This window comes from Muntiacus reevesi, chromosome 9 (assembly GCF_963930625.1).
Source record: "Muntiacus reevesi chromosome 9, mMunRee1.1, whole genome shotgun sequence".
Taxonomy (NCBI): Eukaryota; Metazoa; Chordata; class Mammalia; order Artiodactyla; family Cervidae; genus Muntiacus; species Muntiacus reevesi.
The window spans coordinates 82,247,252-82,268,961 of NC_089257.1; the positions used below are offsets into that span (position 1 = coordinate 82,247,252).

Below are 21,710 nucleotides of genomic sequence, written 5' to 3' on the forward strand. Positions count from 1 at the left end.
CTTCAAAGAGGTGCTTGGAATAAAAATGATGAAGCTTTTTCTTGGTAAGTGCCTCATATATCAAAACTATGTGAATTTATTTTAACCTTCAAAACAAATTAAGTTACTGTGTATCTGCTTTTTTTTAATCTTAGGTATTATGGGATACAAAATGCTATTTTAATTAATATCTTGTTTTTGTAAAGCTATAAGTTGTTCCCTAGATAATGTTCAGTGCAAAAGTGGATAATACACACACATACACAGATTCAAAGAGAAACATGCAGAAGGTCATTCAGAAAAGTTTCACTAAAGCAATTCAAAATTAGAGCATAGGATTCAATGTAGATGGTGGTGGATATGGTGAATGGTCCTTAAAGAGTCAAAGTTATCCTTAGCACCATTTGTAGTCTTGAAACCTTAGGCTGGGTGTTCCTCAAAACTGGTAGAAAACACTGAATGAAATTGTTGTTTCTATTTACTAAAGACGAGGAATAATTTTGAAAGTACTCGACAAGAGGTAGAGCGATTGATGCAGAGGATGAAATCTGCCAATCAAGATTACCGGCCACCCAGCCAGTGGACAATGGAAGGCTACTTGTATGTCCAGGAGAAACGTGAGTTGCAAAGACGTAGATTAATGTCTCTTAAGATTAGCATTCTGTTTTCCATGAGATGTGAGTTGGTTACTTACTTTTCCTTTAAGAAGGAAGACTGAAATTCCTTACAGCTTTATCCTATGTGATCTGCTTGGCCAGTGACTATCACTGAATGTGGAAGTTTTTCCACTTTTCACCATTGGATTCTCTAAGCTGGTATGTTGTTGAACTTGGAACTTAGAATCTTCATGATGATACCGTAACATGAGTTCAGTTTTAGAATTTAATTATGGTGTCTGATCTCAATGCAAAGTTTCATGGAGAATTAAAACCCAAAGCCTTTATCAGATAGATCATCTTGGTGACTTTGGTAGTGGTTTTCCCCTTCGGCAGCATTATTTCGTTTAATTCTGTGCTCTGACAATTTTTAGGAGTAAAACTGGCAATTATGTAATATCAAACTGGGACTGTTTACTTCCTGGTGTTCGGAAATAAGCTTCAGATCCAATAGAGCGCTATTATAATTGTCTCATACTGAGAAGTTTTTCTCACAGTAGTTAATAAAAGCCATTCAAACTTGCATAACTAGGGTCCTTTTTTGTCATTAAGTGGAACCAGTGATTAAATTAACTCTGTTTCAAACCAGAGTGCCCTAAAACACTCTCTTACTCTTTGTGTTGAAGGAACAGCAGTTGTTTGCATCTCCAGTGCATCACGGGTCAGGGTCTTCATAAAACACAGAATCACGTGCCTGGATTGTGCAGTAATCTCAGATTGCTCTAAAAGTTGTGAAATGCCTATTCTCACTTTCTGTAGTTCTTCTCACATGTGTGGACTTGAAGACGACATGGAGTAGCATTGCCCTAAGTCTCCCCATCTCTAGACAATAGATCAGGGTAGTTGTCTTGAAGACATTATAGTTAAAGGGTTTGAGATGTGGAAGCTGTAGATGTTGACTGTGAAAGTTTTGGGGGCATAATGCAAAATGATCATTAATGTGCCAAGGTAGTTTATATTTGACATGATCAGATGATTGTCGTTTGTTCCTTAACAGTACACAAGCAGATAGCAGTTTGGTCCAGTAGTCTCAGCAAACATTTATTACTACATTGGTTATAGTGGGCTGCTAGCTCAGGGGATCTGGTTTCAGGATTTTCCCTCTCATAGCTATCTACCTTGACCAGTCTACTGTTTTCAGATGTTAAAATGATAAATCTAATGTCCTGCCTTTATAATCTATAATTAAAATATAATAAATAGGTTTTTCCAAAATTTCATGAGAAAAGACCAGTTCATTGATCATATATGCAGAGTACATGGATCTACTCAGGTCCCTAAGAAAGATTCTGCATACTGAATGGTTTTTCCATATTTGAGAGCCTCAGTGTGAGGGTACATGGAGAGGAGCTTACGCTGTGCCTATTGGGGGAATATGTGGATAGTGAGGCTTGTCAAATCTGCATCTGGTAGAGGAGGTGTGGTCCTGTTGCCCAAAGATTTTTTATTCATTGCAGCTCAGCAATACTTTATTTCTTGAGGTCCCCCCTCACCCCTGTTGTTAACACAGTTGCTAAAATCATTGTGGGTAATCATGTTCTAATCAAAAAAGCTTTGGATTACCTCGCAAAATTCCTATATACATAGGCTTGACATATGTTCTGTTCAGTCACTACTTGGTAGCCCATCCACTGGATGGTGCCAAGGTTTTCTTACCTATTCCCCAGTTGTTGGACATTTGGATCATACTGAAAGCATAAGCCCTTTAATAATTGGGGTCTGGATGCATGGACAGAATGCATCCTGTCCACCTGTCTGATGTTGATATCTTTTATTCTCAGATACCTGACTTCTTCTCTGGGTCACTCTGAAATGATCATAAAGCCCTTTGTGGCACTGACCTTTTCTCTGAGAGTTCCTATCCCACTAACATCTGCTTTTAGGCTACAGAACTCAGGTAAATCTTCAATTCCAGTGTCTCTGTAGCCTGGGACCAAATCTGTCTGTCTCCTTAATAACCTGTGAACCCATACCTTCTCTCTATCTCCATAGTCTTGCACTGGTCTCCTCACTGTTCTTTTTCGCCTCCAGGCTTGTCAACCTCAGTCCGTTCTCAGAGCGCTTCCAGCAGCTTCCTCTGCAGTGCTTGCTTGGTTGTGCCTCTCCTGTGATGGCCGTGGTCACGCATGGCATTCAAGGCTCCCCTCTACTTGTAGCATCCTCTCTTATGACATTCTTCCTGTTCCCAGGACAGCACCCATCTCCATTTTACTCTATATCTGCCTCTGCTGTTTTTATAGCTTTAGTGAGGCACACTTGGCATGCAATAAATTGCACATATTTTAAATGTACAGTTTGATCAATTTTGCCACATGTATCCACCTATGAAGCTATCACCACAGCCAACATAACCCATGTATTCATCACTCTCAAAAGTGTTATTTTGCCTCACTGTAATCCCTCACTCCTTTCATTCCCACTTACCATCCTCACTTCTTCCTTTTGCCTAGGGATTTTAAAAGGAAAATGAATGGGATTATATGCTTTGGAATTAGTTTTCTATGAGGAAAAAGTACTCAAAACCCCTTTCTTCTTGGAATCTTTGAGAGCATTTATATTAAGAAAATCTGGCCATTTCACTAAGACACATTGATTGTGCTCTTGCTATCCCTGAGTAAGTCTTGTGGAGAACAGAAAAGGAGATAAGGAGATGAAGAATATGGCTCCAAGATGTTCATTCAGTTGTAGGAGGTACAAGACGGATAGACTTACACAATTAGCAACCAGTGATCAATAGTAAATATCAGAGCTGTAAACTGGTTGATAAATGGAGATGGATGTAGTGGGATGGTGGCAGATGACTGCTATTTAGACACAGCACTCCACTTCATCTGGGTGTGTGGTTTGTATGTCACCCACCTCCAGGTATATAGTAAACTGCTTTCTGGTAGATTCCAGTTAAGCAGGAAGAGCATGGGGTCCAGAGTCAGATGGAACTATATTGGAATGTTATGCCACCTGTTATCTGGGTGATTCTGGGTAGGCAACTTTCTGAGCTCCATCTCCTCATTTATAAAAGAGGGATATTTATATCTACTCATAATAACATTGTAAGAATTAGAGATAATGTATACAGAATGTCTCTGTTATCCGTAGTAGCACACAGTAAGACCACTGTCCTTCCAGGAGCCCTTACTATTCTGTGCAATTTGTATTTGTGTCATTTCATTCTTCAAACAACTCCTGAGAAGTAGCGTTCGTCTAAAAAGAACAGCTCCAACCACACGCCCTGTTAATGAAGAAAGCTGCACCATCTGCCACTCTTAAGCTTTATTTTCTTTTATGTAAAACGCTGTTTATAATGTCTGACTCTGGAAGTTCCTAGATAAAACGCTGACACTAGGTATCCAGTGAATGTTAATTCCCTCCCAATCCACAGACATCGTCTCAGCAACCTCAGGTGAACACTGGATAAGATAATTAAACTTGTTTTGGTTTGCAGCTTCAGAGCTGTAATAAATTTTATTTTCCCAGACATTTTTTTAGGGACTTCAGAATCACTTGCCTAAGAACATCTGCCCTTGGCCTGGTGCCAAGCAACTTTAAAGAAAGCAGCCTGTGTGTGCAGCACATTTGAAGACCAAATACATGGGGTTCTGAAGTTAAAACAGAGGCAGAATGAAACATCTTGGGTCTAATAGGTCATCAGAGTGTTGCAGCAGTTTTATTTAAAAATTATAGCTAATATTGCTTCATAAATTGCTTCCTAAGTAGTAAAGTCACTATAAGGATTTCTATCCAGCCACTTTCCACTAATCAATTGTAAGCCTCTAAGTATTTTACACCACATGTAACAGAGTTATCAACAAGTATTATTAAGTATTACAGTATGAAATAGACCCAAAACAGAATTGAAGTTAATTGCAGTAATCCTTTGTGATTACCAAGTATATAGCTGCACCCCATAATTTTAAAGTCTGGAGTGGTTTAAGTATTAAAGCTACATATGACACCAAGGGAACTATTATTACAAAAAAAAATTCAAATGGCTCATGAAACACTTTTCTCAAGAGGTGCATTTTTACAATTTGGTTTCTTGGTTTTGAATACATTGCTATAAAACCCAGCCAGCAAAAACATTGTGTGCAATTGTTGCTAGAGAGATCCTGTGTGGAGAAGCTTTAGGAAACAAGCTCCACTTCCAACCCAAGCAGCCCACTGGGGCACTTGGGTGCAAGATAATTGGCTTCCCTGTGGGAAAGGTGCAGTCTTCTGCCGAGGTCATGAAATCATTGAACTGGTGATGCATCCGTTTGCCCTGGGGAAGCAGCATTGACCAGTTTCTAAGGAGAACACTGGATGACAGAGTGGTATGCAGTGGGAAAGGGTTGCATACCCCAGTGAGGTTATATTTATGGAGAAAAAGAAAGTGAACATTATACATGCATGAATGCTAAGTTGCTTCAGTTGTGTTTGACTCCATGGACTGTAGCCCACCAGGCTCCTCTGTCCATGGGATTCTTCAGGCAAGAATACTGGAGTGGGTTGCCATGCCCTCCTCCAGGGGATCTTCCCAACCCAGGGGTCAAATGCACATCTCTTACGGCTCCTGCATTGTCTGGTGGGTTCTTTACCATTAGCACCATTGACCCCATGGTCTGTAAGCCCTCTACGCTTTTCTGTCCATGGGATTCTCCAGGCAAGAATACTGGAGTGGGTTGCCTTTCCATTCTCCAGGGGATCTTCCTGACCCAGGGATCGAACCCGGGTCTCCTGCACTGCAGGCAGATTCTTTACCATCTGAGACACCAAGTAAACACTTCATTTTAAAGAGAGATTTGAATTTAATTTTTTCAGATTAGCGTTAAAAGGGAACAGCTCTGTGGTCAATAAAGTCTTAGAGAAAGATGAATAATTCGTTCCTTCATTCATCAAATCTTTATTGAGGAGCAACTATGTGTCTGGCCCTGTTCTATGGATTAAGAATATGCTATTCCACAGAACATCACTTGTTCCTTCTCTCATAGAGCTATAGATTCTAGTGAAGGATGCAGACAGTAAATAGGATGAATTAGTAAAGTATTAATATATACGTGTTAACTGCTGAGAAGAAAGTAAAGCAAAAAAAAAAAAAGATAAGAAGTGAAATGTCATGGTGAAGGTGTTGTGATATTAGCTATCTCTACAGAAAGGGCCATATTATAAAGGTGCCATTTAGGAAAAAACCTGAAGGAAGTGACAGTTCAAGTCATGCAGGCATCTGCAGGAAGAGTTGTCCTGTGAGTGGAAATGCCCTGGGGTAGAAATGCATTCTCCGTGTTCAGAGACCAGCAGGGTCCAGTGTAACTAGCGTCGAGTGTAGGAGGCAAAAGGCAGTAAGACCAATAATATCCTTCTATCCAGATCATTTGGAGCCTTCAGTTTATATCTGGGGAGATGTGAGAAATGACTGGAAAGTTTTGAACAAAAGGATGAAATGACCTGGCTAAATTTTGAGCAGGGCATTTCTGGCAGTTTTGAAAATAGGCGACAAAGGGAGATGTAAGGAGACCTGTTATAGCACCTCAGACTGTTCCTTCTCATCCTTCCCATATCCATGGGTAAACCATGGAGATAACTAAAGCTGAGAGCTAAAGTAACTCTTGAGTTTACCAAGTCTGTGTCAGAGCTGCAAATTAAGCCAAGTTGTCTGGTTGCAAGACACTCTACCCTATACCACTCTAGCTCCAGACTGGCCTTTCTCACTCATAGTAAGCATTCGTGACTTGCGTGGTCTATGGAAATCCTCAGTTGTACTTCTTAGCATCGAAAACTGCACAAACTTAGATGCAACTCCTATATTAACAGTCTGTATTGTTTGTTTCCTTTCATTAGGACCTCTTGGTTTTACATGGATTAAACATTATTGTACATATGATAAAGGAAGTAAAACTTTTACAATGAGTGTTTCAGAAATGAAATCCAGTGGGAAAATGGTGAGTCATCTTTTTTTTCTATTGTTTTTTAACTGAACTTGTTATTTAAATAATGGAAATAAAAAATCATATGAGCTTATTTTTCTAATAAACGTGTTCACAATTTTTAAAAAATTGAAAAGTCACAAAAGTTTTCTCTCACTTTAAATGACCTTGATGACTTAAAAAGAACAGCCAGTACTTCTCCTTCACTTGGGCCGTGATTCTTGATAAGCAGTTACATTACATGCACGGACCCCTTGGTGGATGGCATCTTACATTCCTGGCAGCAGGGTCATTTGAGGTGTTGGCTTGCCAGCAGCCCACAGAGGTTGTCAGGGGCGGGTTGAGGCTCACGGAGTCCGCCTCTTTCTTCCCGGTGTTTCCTGTGGGAGCCCGCGTTTGCTCCTGCATGCCACAGTCCCCGCAAGCACTGAGTCCTCCTTACTGAAATGCTGGCCAACAAAGGTTCTCAGAAGAAATCAGTGAGTGCTGCTTTACCCCTGAGGTCAGTCAGTCCCTGAAAGTCTCACATGGGTGGTGAACAGTACAAACTAAGTGTACTTTGTATGCGGAAGTGCTGAAGGGTGCAACACCTTTATTGCATGTAGTTTGCAATCTTTTTGTGAGTTAAGATATGAATATGGCAAACGATGAGACCTACAAATATGACTGAGCCGTCATCTGAGAATCCTAGAGCTGGAAGTTATCCTAAAGATCACTGAGGCTCGCCTCCTTTTAACTGACTAGAAGATAAAGGTGGTAGAAAGTAAGTGACTCCCCGAGCTAATTTGTGGTATCTGTAGGTAAATGTTGACCTAATTTAGGCACATATTCAAATATATCAACTGAAACTTATTGTGCTTGGGCATTCAATAGAGTCTAATAATTCAAAGTGATAGATATAAAGTAAAGGAGAACATACCAGAGAAAAAGAAATCTTAGATTGCTACCATCACGAGAAGTTGTTTAATGCTGTAATCACACCTTAGTTTCTACTCAAGTTTTTGTAAGAAAAGCTGTTGCCCAGAAGTGAGTTCATGTGACAGTAGTGAGATAATAAAGAGACCAAGCCAGAGTTCTATTAATAAATCTGTAAGATTTGCAACCAGAGACAATATAATTAACCAGGCATTGGGTAAATATTCTCCTTAAAATTGAATGGTTTTTCAGGTATAGAAGAAAATTGTGAATTGAGCTTATGTTGGATTCTGTCCAAAGAGGTTTAGTTTCAGAAGCAGACTAGCAATTGGTTACCAGCAGAAGAATCACATGGTATGCATGATAGTAATAGCGTTATAACAAGTATCTACTAGAGCTTTGTTATTTTGGTAACTCTCTTGAGATTTGGAGTCAACTGTCAGCTGTCATTTAATACTCCACAGCTCGGATTCAAATATATACACATTATAGTATAATTTAGCATAAGTAACTATTTTGAAGGGTAATAGGCACAGAATTCCCAGAGTTCTTTGAATAAAACATATATGTGATTAATTTATTAATAAATGGTTTGGTGTATTACAGTTGGGAAGTTAACATTAGCCAGACATCTTTGTATTAATATTTATAGAAATAGGGCATGATTATGATCTTTATACATAAACTGTACTCTAAGTTATTTTAATATGGAAACTTTAGATGGTGTATTTAATATATTTCAGTTCACTCTGTCATCATGTCAAAAATATGTCCCACCTCTTGTTTCAGAATGGCCTTGTTACTAGCTCACCAGAAATGTTTAAATTAAAATCTTGTATCCGACGAAAGACAGATTCAATTGATAAACGATTCTGCTTTGACATAGAAGTGGTCGAAAGGTTTGAACTTCTCACTTTGTATTTTTTAATAATCTAAATTATTTGTTTAGGTTAATTATTTTTTTCTTTCTGTGTATAGCTCTAAATATGAAACAGCATAAAGTGCTTGTTTTTCAGTCTCTTTTTTAAAAAACAATATGTTTAATTCATTCTTTCACTTGTTTATTCAATAAATATGGATTACATGATGCTTTCAAAAAAATAAATTAGACACAGAGTGCTACCAAAGGGTAATGTCATGCAGCGAAGAATCTGAAAAACCAGTGTAAATGAGTGCTTTAGTCAAAAGAAGACATTGTGGACTAAGGTCCCCATCCCAGTGAAGGAGCCTGACGGCCTTGTTCACGGCTCCTGGGTCATCCTTCCTGTATGGTTTTGAAACCTGGTGGCCTTGTGCCGAAGGATAAAAAAGACACTGCTGCTTTCGGCGTGAGCCTCCTCTGGCCAGTGAAGTTCAGCGCCTTCCGTGCACACAGCACTGTTCTGGGCAATCTTGGTCACAGGGTGTTGGGAGAGACATAAAGGTTGGGCAGCCAGGCTCATCATCTAGTGGAATTGTTTACCTGCACTCATTTATCGTTTCAAGTAGAATAGAAACAAAGTAAGGAAAAGTATGTTTCTTGATCTCTGTTGTATTCCATAAGCTATTCTTCCCCTGTACTGCCACCATGCTTCTGAATACTCTAGCTTTGCGCGTGAATATATACTATACACTCTAACATACTGTATACCCTGTTATATACCATAGCTTACATATACCATAGATGACAATTATTTAGTAGGACTTGGTCCCATCCTTACGCTTCTTTAAAACAGTGCTAGCTGTTTTGGCTCTGTGTTCTTATACTTTGTAGATCTGCTGAGTAAGTTTCCTTTTCTTTCCAAAAATTCCTTTGGGATTTTTGACTGGAATTCTGTTATTAGTTAATCAATGGTAAATTGAACTCTCCCTAAGATTTTATATATCTTTTTTTTCCCCCCATTTTGTTTTTGGGTGTCTTCTTTTCATTGAAATTTTAAATAGGATTCTGTCATTAGTAGAAAACTCATTTTTGTTTTATAGTTGAAACTGATGTGGAAAGATTATTAACTTTTTTATATATCAATCTACATCCATTGGTTTTATTAATTTTGTGATAGGAACTTCTTGGTTTTCTGTGTAGATGGATACTAACATGTTAGTGATTTTTCTTTTTTTTTTTTTTTTTCAGTACTCTCTAGATATGTAGCCTTGGAGCACACTGTTAAGCCCTGTGCTTCAGTTGTTTGATCTGTAAGGCGAGGCTAATCACTACGCACGTCAAAGAGTTGTTGTGAGGAGTAAATAGGTTAGTGAAGGAGACATAACAGTGCCTGGCACACAGTAAACAGCCTACAAGTAGTGTTGTTATTACTGCTGCTTTAAACTGGCTTAAATTATCCAAGATAAAATTACTTTGATCTTTATAATCAGTTTCTCCATTTCTTATCACTATAATGATCCATTTTCCTGTATCCATGAAGATATATCCCTTTGTCAGTTTTAACTCATTCTAGGCTTGTAATTACACAATATTTAAATGAAATTTCCTTCTTGTTGTACCTTGTCCCAGAGTCCTCTAAGATTCTGTTTATCCTATGAACAGCTTGCACAATTCATTAGGTTAATTTCCCTTTTTTTTCTGGATTTTCTGTCTTTCTCTCTCAATATTGATTTCATCTCTCCCTTTGCTTGCTATTTCTTGAAGCACATCCTCAAGTAGCTATTTCAGAATGGGTGCATGGGAGAGAGTTGTTTTTTTAAAGTGTTAATGGTAATACTGTGATCATTGTATAAACACTTTGATCTTACTGTCTTCTGTCTAATTAACTAGTTATGGTATAAGGCTCCTCATATTGCTATATGAAAGTGAAGTGGCTCAGTCATGTCTGACTCTTAGCAACCCCAGGGACTGTAGCCTACCATGCTTTTCCATCCATGGGATTTTCCAGGCAAGAGTACTGGAGTGGGTTGCCATTTCCTTCTCCAGAGCATCTTCCTGACCCAGGGATTGAACTCAGGTCTCCCACGTTGTAGGCAGACGCTTTACCGTCTGAGCCACCAGTGAAGTCCATATTGCTATATACTCATTGTAATTATTTTTAGTGACTAGATGATAATACACTGGGTCATATTCTTAATCATTCGCATATTGTAGATTGTTTATGTGGTTTTGAACTTTGATGAATGTAGCTCTTTCATCCTTTTCAGTCATTTTAGGGGAAGTAGTTTGAGACTAGCCTCCTTTGGATAGTCTTACACCTAAAACACTTAGGATTTTCTTTTCAGTTTTTTAATTTCTTATTTGTTTTCTCTATCTATATTCTTTTATCTCTTTTCATTTTTTTCTCTTTCCTGCTTTTTCTTCAAACTTTACTTTTATAGTTAACTAAGAGTTTAAATAAATAGCATATGTTTAAAGGCATAAAAAAGTGAATTGAATATATAAAATACTTGTTTTTAATAGGCATGGGATCATCACATTGCAAGCCTTTTCGGAAGCTAATAGAAAACTCTGGCTTGAAGCCATGGATGGGAAGGAACCGGTAGGAATGTGACACATTCTATAATCTCGATTTTATTGTTCTAATAATTGCACAGTATGTCTAAAAAAAGTTATATGCCTATATATAGTATATTTGAAAATATTAAAATAGCAAATCCGAGGAGTAGAGACTTACTGTTTTCTCATGTTGTGTCACTGGCACATAATACCAACTTTTGAATTTGCTTTTCAGGGAGACTTCTAGGACTAATTTAAAACCCTAAAATTACTTTTAAAAATTACTTATAATCATTAATTTGGCTACATTGGTTGGATTGCTTTTTTTAGTTAATAGTTCTTGAGTGTCTTCTCTTTGCAAGGCCAGTGTGAGGTTTTATGATCAGCATGATGAACAAATTTCAGGGTAACCTAGACCGTGTGTTAGAAGTGTCCTTTGATAAAACTGTTTGTAGCTTGACATTTCCCTCAGTTGAGAGCCCCATTTTTCTAACAGGTAATTTGTTGTTGACATAAATTCACTTAAAATGATCAGGGAGGCTTATGTAAAAAGGGAATATGCCACCGATGACTTCTTTGAAGCACAAGGCGCTGAGTGCTTAGAGCCGGTAGAAGACCGCAGCCTGTCCCTTGAAATCCATCTTTTAAATGGCAAACAACTTGTGAACATCCTTGTAAAAGTACCTGTGCAACAACAGAGCTACACAAAGTGTGGACCCTAGACTTTGAGTCTATCCTACAAACTATTACCAGGCTACAGTGAGTACAGAGATTATGATTAAGGATCTGGAAGATTTTGTAGCAATTAGAAGTCATTTTACATCTGTTAAATTTAATAATAAAAAAATTTTAGACTGTCTATTCTTGATTATGTTTATTAAAATTTACATTTTATTGTAATTTACAAAATTACCAGTCAATGACAGATTAAAAATTAAAACCAAAGCAACTTTTCTCTTTACTGCTAATAGTTCAGAGGCAAGCCCTGACCTAGAGGAAATTTAGAAGACAGTGTGATAGCTTAACAAGCACAAGTTAGGGTACATGCTACCCTAAACACTAAGCAGATAATTTGAGGAAGAAACAGTCAGGTGCAAATCATGAGGTACTTCCTGAAGAAGGGAGATTGTGCATCATGTTGGAGAATAGAATGAGATGCTTAGATCAGAGGGAAAGGGGTAAAACTTTGCCCAGGGCAGGACAGCAAGGGAGGAAAAGGAGTGGAAGGCAAGACTGGAGGAGGGCATTGTGCACACAATAGTTGTAGGACCTTGAAATCAAGACACTCCCTTTGTATATCATTGAACCAGTATCACCCTGGTAATTGTCTGCTGTGGCTCATTAACTGCAGATGACTGGCTGACTTCTTTTGTTTTTCAGATTTATACCCTGCCTGCGATTATCAGCAAGAAAGAAGAAAGTAAGTTGTTTTAATAATTATTTGAAATGTTATCATGTAGATTTTTTTTTTTTTAGTTGATGTAAATGGCAATCCACTCCAGTATTCTTGCCTGGGGGATCCCATGAATAGAGGAGCCTGGCAGGATATAGTCCATGGGGTCACAAAGAGTCAGACACGACTTAGTGACTAAACCACAACAACAAAAACAACAAATTAGTTTCAGCTGTACAACAAAATAATTTAATTTCTATATAAACTGTAAAGTGATTACTGCAATAAGTCTAGTACCTCCTGTCACCATAAAGTTGTCCCCTTTCATCCATTTCACCCACCCTCCAACCCCCTTCCCTCTGATAACCATGAATCTGAGTTTGGTTTCTATTTCTTTGTTTTATTTTTTATATTCAACATATACATGAAATCATGTGGTATTTGTCCTTCTCTGACTTACTTCACTTAACAAAATGCCTTTGAGTTCTCTCCATATTATTGCAAATGGCAAACAAAAAAATTCCTTTTTTATAGCCGAGCAGTAGTCCATTTTGTATATATACCTTATCTTCTTTATCCAATTCTCCTGTCAGTGTTAATTTAGATTGTGTCCATATCTTAGCTATTGTAAATAATGCCACAATGAATACAGAAACGGATATATCTTTTCAAATTAGTATTTTTCATTTTCTTTGGATGAATACCCAGAAGTGGTATGGTAGTTTGTTCTTAAACCTTGGGATGCCTTTGTACTATTTTCCATAGTTGCTGCTCCAGTGTACATTCCCACCAATAGTGTACAAAGTTTCTCTTCTCTCCACATGCTCTGTAAAACTTCTTTTTTTGTCCTTTGGATAATAGCCATTCTAGCAAGTGTGAGTGATATCTCATTTTGATTGCATTTCTCTGATGATTAGTGGTGTTCTTTTCGTGTGCCTGTTGACCATCTGTATGTGTTTTGAATAAAATATATAAATCCTCTTCCCATTTTTAAATAAATTGTTTTTTACTATTCAATTGTTTGAGTTCTTTATGTATTTATTGATATTTACCCCTTATCATATATGATTTGCAGATATTTTCCTTTCATTCAGTGGGTCACCAATGCATTTTGTTGATGATTTCCTTTGCTGTACAGAAGCTGTTCAGTTTCATATAGTCCCACTTGTTTATTTTTGCTTTTGAGGTCAGATCCAAAAAATTCCATGTCAACACTGATCCTAAGGAGCTTATTGCCTATGTTTTCTTCTAGAATTTTTATGGATTTAGGTCTTATGTTTAAGTTGTAATCCATTTCAGTTTGATTTTGTGTGTAGTACTATATTCATTTCTTTGCAAGTATCTGTCCAATTTTCCAAGCACCATTTATTGAAGTGGCTGCCTTTTCTCATTTTATATTCTTGACTCCTTTGTCATAAATTATTTATCCATGAAAATGTGGGTTTATTTCTAGACCCTCTGCTCTTTTCCATTGATTTATTTGTCTGTATCTATGCCAGTACCACACTCTTTTGACTACTGTAACTTTATAGTTTACCTTGAAATCAAGGAGTTTGATACCTCCAGCTTTATTTATTTATTTATTCATTCGAGGAGTTGTTTTTCTGATGATTCTTTTGTTTTTCTGATGATTCTTTTGTCTGAAATCTGCCTTATCAGTTTTTTTTATGGTTCCATAAAATTATTGAATTATTAGTTCTAATTCTGTGGTAAATGCCTTTGGTAGTTTGATAGGGATTGCACTGAATCTGTAAATTGCCTTGGTTCATATGATCATTTTAATGATATTACTTCTTCCAATTTATAAGTGTGGTATACCTTTCCATTCGTGTCGTCTTTAATTTCTTTCATCAACGTCTTAAACTTTTCAGTGTGTGTCTTTCATCCCCTTGTTTAAGTTTTTTCCAGAGTGTTTCTTTATGCAGTTGTAAATGTGATTGTTTTCTTAATTTCTTTTTCTGATATTTTGTATTTAGTTATAGGAATACAGCAGTTTTCTGTATATTGATTTTTGTATGATGAAACTTTACTGAATTTATTTGTTAGTTCTAAGAGTTTGTGGTTTTTTGGTGGAATCTATAGTTTGTTTTTTTTTTTAATATAGTATCATGTCATCTGCAAATAGTGACATTTTTCCTTTATCTTTTCCAATTGGGATTTTTATTATTTCTTTTTTTCCCCAACTGCTGTGGCTAGGACTTCCAATATTATGTTGAATTAAAGTATTTTAGAGTGAGTATTCTTATGTACAGTTGCTAATCTTAAAGGAATACCTGTCAGCTTTTCACCAGTGAGTATTATATTATCTGTGGGCTTGTCATATATAGCCTTTATTATGTCAAAATATGTACCCTCTCTGCCCACTTTGTTGACAGTGTTTATCATAATTAGATGCTGAAGTTTGTGAAATGCTTTCTCTGCATTTGTGGAGACAGTCATACCTTTTTTATGCTTCATTTTGTAAGTATGAGTGTCATATTTATTGATTTGTGGAGGCTGAACAAGCTTTGCATCCTTGGAACAAGTCTTACTTGATGATCATGATCATCCTTTTCATATATGGTTGAATTCAGTTTGGCTTCGCAGGTGACGCTAGTGATAAAGAACCTGCCTGCCAATGCAGGAGCCACTAGAGAGGAGGGTTCGATCCCTGGGTCAAGAAGATCCCCTGGAGGAGGGCATGGCAACCCACTCCATTATTTTTACCTGGAGAATCCTGTGGACAGAGGAGCCTTGTGGGCTGCAGTCCATAGGGTTGCAAAGAGTTGGGCATAACTAGCACACAGTCATGAAGCAACCAAGCATGCAGCATACACAAATTCAGTTTGCAAATATTTTGTTGAAGACTTTTATATTCCATTGGAGATATTGGCCTGTAATTTTCTTTTTTATGTGTCCTTGTCTGTTTTTGTTATCAGGATAATGCTGCCTTCATAAAATGACTTTGGAAGTGTTCCATCTTCTTCACTTTTTGGATTAGTTTGAGGATAGATATTCAGTCTTTATGTTTGATAAAATTCACAGGTGAAGCCATCTGATGCTGTACTTCTTGTTTGTTGGGATTTTTTTTTGGGGGGGGGCAATCTCTTTACTAATAATCAGCCTATTCAGATATTCTATTTCTTTATATTTCAGTCTTAGAAGTTTATATGTTATCCAATTCCTATGCCCCAACAAGTAATGCTGAAGAAACTGAAGTTGAACTGTTCTATGAAGATCTATAAGACCTTCTAAAACTAACACCCAGAAAAGATGTCCTTTCCATTATAGGGGATTGGAATGCAAAAGTAGGAAGAAAAGAGATACCTGAAGTAACAGTTCAGCCTTGGAGAACAGAATGAAGCAGGACAAAGGCTAAAGAGTTTTGCTAGGAGAACACACTGGTCATAGAAAACACCCTCGTCCAACAACACAAGAGATGGCTCTAAACATGGACATCACCAGATGGTCAACATCGAAATCAGATTGATTATATTCTTTGCAGCCAAAGATGGAGAAGTTCTACACAGTTAGCAGAAACAAGACTGGGAGCTGACTGTGGCTCAGATCGTGAACTCATTGAAAATTCAGATTTAAATTAAAGAAAGTATGGAAAACCACTAGACCATCCAGGCATGACCTAAAGCAAATACCGTACATTATACAGTGCCAAATAGATTCAAGGGATTAATCTGATAGAGTGCTTGAAGAACTATGGATGGAGGTTCATAACATTGTACAAGATGCAGGGATCAAGACCATCCCTAAGATAAAGAAATGCAAAAAGACGAGATGGTTGTCTGAGGAGGCCTTACAAATAGCTGAGAAAAGAAGAGAAACTAAAGGCAAAGGAGAAAAGGAAAGATATATGCATTTGAATGCAGAATTCTGAAGAATAGCAAGGAGAGATAAGAAAGCCTTCCTCAGTGATCAATGCAAAGAAATAGAAGAAAACAACAGAATGAGAAAAATTAGAGATCTCTTCAAGAAAAGTAGAGATACCAAGGGAACATTTCTTTTGTATTTTCTCCTACCTCCTTTCGAAGACAATGGGCTGCTTTTCTGGGCGCCTGATGTCCTCTGCTAACGATCAGAAGTTGTTTTGTGAAGTTTGCTCAGCGTTCAATTGTTCTTTTGATGAATTTGTAGGGGAGAAAGTGGTCTCCCCGTCCTATTCCTCCGCCATCTTGGCTCCTCCCCCCAAGGGAACATTTCATGCAAAGATGGGCACAATAAAGGGCAGAAACAGTATGGACCTGACAGAAACAGTATGGGCCTAACAGAAGCAGAAGATATTAAGGAGAGGTGGCAAGAATACATAGAAGAACTATACAAAAAAGATCTTCATGACCCAGATAATCATGATGGTGTGATCACTCACCTAGAGCCAGACATCCTGGAATGTGAAATCAAGTGGGCCTTAGGAAGCATCACTATGAATAAGGCTAGTGGAGGTGATGAAATTCCCATTGAACTATTTCAAATCCTAAAAGAGGATGTTGTGAAAGAGCTGCGCTCAGTATGCCAGGAAATTTGGAAAACTCAGCAGTGGCCACAGGACTGGAAAAGTCAATTTTCATTCCAGTCCCAAAGAAAGGCAATGCCAAAGAAGGTTCAGACTACTGCACAATTACACTCATCTAATATGCTAGCAAAGTAATGCTCAAAATCCTCCCAGTCAGGCTTCAACAGTATGTGAACCATGAACTTCCTAATGTTCAAGCTGGATTTAGAAAGGGCAGAGGAACCAGAGAGCAAATTTCCAACATCCACTGGATCATTGAACAAGCAAGAGAGTTCCAGAAAGACATCTACTTCTGCTTTATTGACTATGCCAGAGCCTTTATTGACTATGCCAGAGCCAGACTGTGGATCACAATAAACTCTGGAAAATTCTGAAAGAGATGAAAATACCAGACCACCTGACCTGCCTCCTGAAATCTGTATGCAGGTCAAGAAGCAACAGTTAGAACTGGACATGGAAAACAAACTGGTTCCAAATCGAGAAAAGAGTACGTCAAGGCTGTATATTGTCACCCTGCTTATTTAACTTATATGCAGAGTACATCATGCCAAATGCAAGGCTGGATGAAGCACAAGCTGGAATCAAGATTGCTGGGAGAAATATCAATAATCTCAGATACACAGATGACACCACCCTTATGGCATAAAAGAGGAACTAAAGAGTCCCTTGATGAAAGTGAAAGAGGAAAGTGAAAAATTTGCCTTAGACTCAACAGTCAGAAAACTAAGATCATGGCATCCAGTCCCATCACTTCATGGCAAATAGATGAGGAAACAATGGAAACAGTGAGAGACTTCATTTTTTTCAGCTCCAGAATCACTGCAGATGGTGACTGCAGCCATGAAATTAAAACACACTTGCTCCTTGGAATAAAAGCTATGACTAACCTAGACAGCATATTAAAAAGCAGAGACATTACTTTGCCAACAAAGGTCCATCTAGTCAAGGCTATGGTTTTTCCAGTGGTTATGTATGGATGTGAGAATTGGATTATAAAGACAGCTGAGTGCTGAAGAATGATGCTTTTGAGCTGTGGTGTTGGAGAAGACTCTTGAGAGTCCCTTGGTCCAAGGAGCGCAAACCTGTCCATCCTAAGGAAATCATTCCTGAGTGTTCATTGGAAGGACTGATGCTGAAGCTGGATCTCCAGTACTTTGGCCACCTGATGCAAAGAGTTGACTCCTTGGAAAAGACCCTGACCTTGGGAAAGATTGAAGGCAGGAGGAAAAGGGAATGACAGAAGATGAGATGGTTGGATGGCATCACTGACTCGATGGACATGAGTTTGGGTAAACTCCAGGAGTTGGTGATGGACAGAGAACCCTGGCGTGCTGCAGTATGGGATCGCAAAGAGTCGGACACAACTGAGTAACTGAACGGAGCTGATCCAATTTGTTGTCATATAATTGTTCTTAGAAGTCCCCCATGATTCTTTGTGTTTCTTTTATCACTGCAATTTCTCCTCTTTCATTTCTCACTTTGTTTGAGCCTTCACTCTTTTATTGGTTAGTCTCACTAAAAGTTTGTCATCTTTTTTTATCTTTTCAATGAACTAGCTCTTGATTTCATTGATCTTTTTATTATTTTAACCTCTGGTTTATTGATTTCCACATTAATTTTTATGATTTTCTTCCTTCTATTACCTTTGGACTTCATTTTTTTTTTTCCCTAGTTAGATTGTTTGAGATTTGTCTTTTTTCTTTAGGTAGGCCTGACTTCCCTCTTAAAAGGCGTAAAAGTCCACCAGGACTTAGTTGGTGGTCCAGTAGTTAGGAATCCACCTTCTAATGCAGGGTATCCAGATTTGATCCCTCGTCGGGGTACAAAGATCCCATATGCTGCAGGGCAGCTAAGCCCGCTCCCCGTGACTGTGGAGCCTCTGTAGTCTAGGACCTGTGAGCCACAACTGAAGATGACCACTCGCCACAGTGAAGACCCAGGGCAGCCAAAAGTAACAGTTAAAAGAAAAATGCTTTTGCTTTGTCTCATAAATTTTGAAATGTTGTATTTCTGTTTTCATTGTTAAAATTGTTTTTGATTTCACCTCAGATTTCTTCATTGACATTGGTTGCTCGGTAGTGTGTTACCTAATTTCCACATATTTGTGATTTTTTTCAGTTTTCTCTTAGATCTAGTTTCATATCATTGTGGTCGTAAAAAGTGTTTGAGATTGATTTCATTCTGCTTAAATTTATTGAAATTTGTTTTGTGGCTTAAAATGTAATACATCCTAGAGAATGTTCCATGTGTACTTGAGAAAATTGTATATTCTGCTGCTTTTGGATAGAATGTTCTATACATATCTATAAAGTATAACTGATCTAATATGTTAAGGCCATTGTTTTCTTATTAATTTTCTGTGTGAATGATCTGTGTCCATTCATGAAATTAAGGTGTTAGTGTTCCATGCTGTTATTGTATACCTGTTATTTTCTCCCCTAGGTCGGTTAATATCTGCTTCCTATATTAAGGTGCTTTTGTATTAGTTAATATATAGTTAAAAATATTATGACCTCTTGTTGGATTGACTCCTTTGTCCTTACGTAATGCCCTTTGTCTCTTATTACAATCTGTGTTCTCACATCTATTTTGTCTAATGTAAATATAGCTACGCCAGCTTTTCTTCTGTTTCTGTTTGAAAGAAATATCTTTTTTCACCCCTTCACTTTCTATCTGTGTCTTCAGATCTAAATTGAGTCTCTTGTAGGCACTAAATGACTGTGTCTTTTTTAAAATATGTTTAGCTGCTCTGGCTTTTAATCAGAAAGTTTTATCCATTTAAATTTAAAGTAGTTATTAACAAGTATGTATTAATACTTCTGTCATTTTGTGACTTATTTTCTGGTTGTTTTTATAGTTTCTCTCTATTCCTTTCTTTCTTCTCTGGCTCTCTTCCTTGTGATTTGATGACTTTCTTTCACATTACATGTGTATTTCTTCTCATTATCTTTACTGTATGTACAATAGGTTTTTGGTTTGTGATTTCTATGGAATTCATATGTAAAAGACATATATGTATGTATGTCTGTATAGTAATCTATTTTAAGCCGATAGCGACTTAGGTTTGATACATTCTGAAAACTGAAAACATTTTAGGTACTCCCACCTTCATTGTATATTTTTGATGTTATATCTTGTTTCTCTTTCCCTTAACTATTTGTAGTTATTGTTAATTTTGCCTGCTTTTGTCTTTTAACCTTCATTCTGGGTTTATAAATGGTTAATTCACTAACTCTACTGTAGGTTTGCCTCTACTCATGACATTTTGACTTTCTTATGTTTTCTTGTTACTATTTAATGGCTTCTTTGTCATCTTGAAGTTCCCTTAACATTTCTTGTAAGGGAGATTTAGTGTTGATGTTTAGCCTTTACTTCTGTAGATAACTATTTATTTCTCCTTCAGTTCTGGACAATAACCATGCCTGTGGAGTATTTTTGGTTGAATGGTTTTTCTTTTCAGTACTTAAATATATTATGCCATTCCCTGTGGCTTGTAAATTTTTTGCTAAGAGATCAGCTGATAATCTTATGATGTTTCCTTTGTATATAACAAGTTTTTCTCTTCTTGCTTTTATGATTCTCTGCTTGTCTTAATGTTTGACATTTTAGTTATAAAGTGCCTTCATGTAGATCTCTTTGGGTTCATCTTATTTGGAAGGCTCCATGCTCCTCGACCTTGGTGTCTGTTCTTTTTTCCTTCTGATCTGTTACGATGAATTCCACTTTCCTGTCTTCCAGGAAATCCTTCCAGGAAATCCAGCAGATCCTTTCTGCTGCTTCATTTAGTCTGCTTCTGAAACCCTCTAGTATGTTTTTCTTTTCAGTTATAGTATTCTTGAGGAACATGATCTATTTTTGGTATTTACTTGTATTTTCTTTTTTTCTGTGCACGTTCTCATTGTATTCATCTATTCTTCCAAGAGATCAGTGAGTGTCTTTATGTTCATTAAACTATTTATCAGGTAAGTTACCTTCATTTCAGTGAGGTTTTTGGGGTTTTTTTTTCCCTGTATTTTTGTCTTTTCTTTTGTTTGCGACGCATTCCTCTGTTTTCTCATTTTGCTTCTCTCTCTGTTTCTATGAATTAGGCAAAGCAGTTACTTCTCCTAGTCTTTGTTGCAGTGACTTTTTATAGGAAATGAATCTTTTTTTTCAGCCCTGCCCTAGCTCTTCATTGTCTCTGGAGCATTTGTAATTATCTAAGTAGTTTAATTTTATTCTTGATAGTTCTAGAGTTTCTGCCAAGACATATCAGTGTTCCAAAGAGAGGGATCTAATTCAACACTTAGCTTTAGGCTGTTTGGAATGTAGACCTTTGGGAATCAGCTTTTAAAAAATATGTGTGTGTGTGTGTGTGTGTGTGTGTGTGTGTGTGTGTGTATACACAGTTTTATGTGACCACTGTTATAACCCCTGCTAGCTTCAATACCAACTGGTTCTGGGGTGTCCTCTTGGTGACAGTTGCCAAAATCAGAGCCCCAAATGAATGTATAAGCTTTTTTCTGGCAGGTACTAGTGAGCTGTTACAAGGCCAGGGAACGGTGTAAGGATGGCATCCCCCAGCGTGTATTCTCTGAGAGCTCCTCTGTAGCTTCTAGATATGTGGTGAACTTGAAGCCTTCCCCTCAGTTGAGCTCTGGGACAAGTAAATAGAGCTCTTTTCACAGGAAGTCCGGGGTTGTGTTTCAGTCTACTGTCTATGTTGTGGTGATGGTTCACTACCATGAACTGTCTCTTCAATTGTTTCAGACCCGTAATGCCCAGAAATCCAGTCATCCCTGGACCATGGCCAGGTGGTCAAGGTCTGTCTCCTGTCTGGAATGAACATTCCTGACAGCTCCGTGGGCCACAGAAGAGCCTAGCGTGGGATTGTTGGCTGCACTGGGCTACAGGAGGGCATGGTAGCCCCTAGCCACAGTGAGGCCCCAGGAACACGGCGGGG

At 37.7% G+C, this 21,710-nt stretch overlaps 1 protein-coding gene across 2 annotated transcripts in view; it reads left to right on the plus strand.

Moving 5' to 3' along the window:
• Positions 1 to 21,710, plus strand: part of ARHGAP42 (Rho GTPase activating protein 42) — a 321,353-nt gene that overhangs the window by 255,917 nt on the left and 43,726 nt on the right. For both annotated transcript variants that reach the window (XM_065946301.1, XM_065946302.1), the window contains 5 exons: positions 467 to 596; positions 6,450 to 6,550; positions 8,240 to 8,349; positions 10,836 to 10,914; positions 12,252 to 12,291. In XM_065946301.1, coding sequence (XP_065802373.1) covers positions 467 to 596; positions 6,450 to 6,550; positions 8,240 to 8,349; positions 10,836 to 10,914; positions 12,252 to 12,291 — 460 coding nt within the window. The remainder of the gene's footprint in view (positions 1 to 466; positions 597 to 6,449; positions 6,551 to 8,239; positions 8,350 to 10,835; positions 10,915 to 12,251; positions 12,292 to 21,710) is intronic.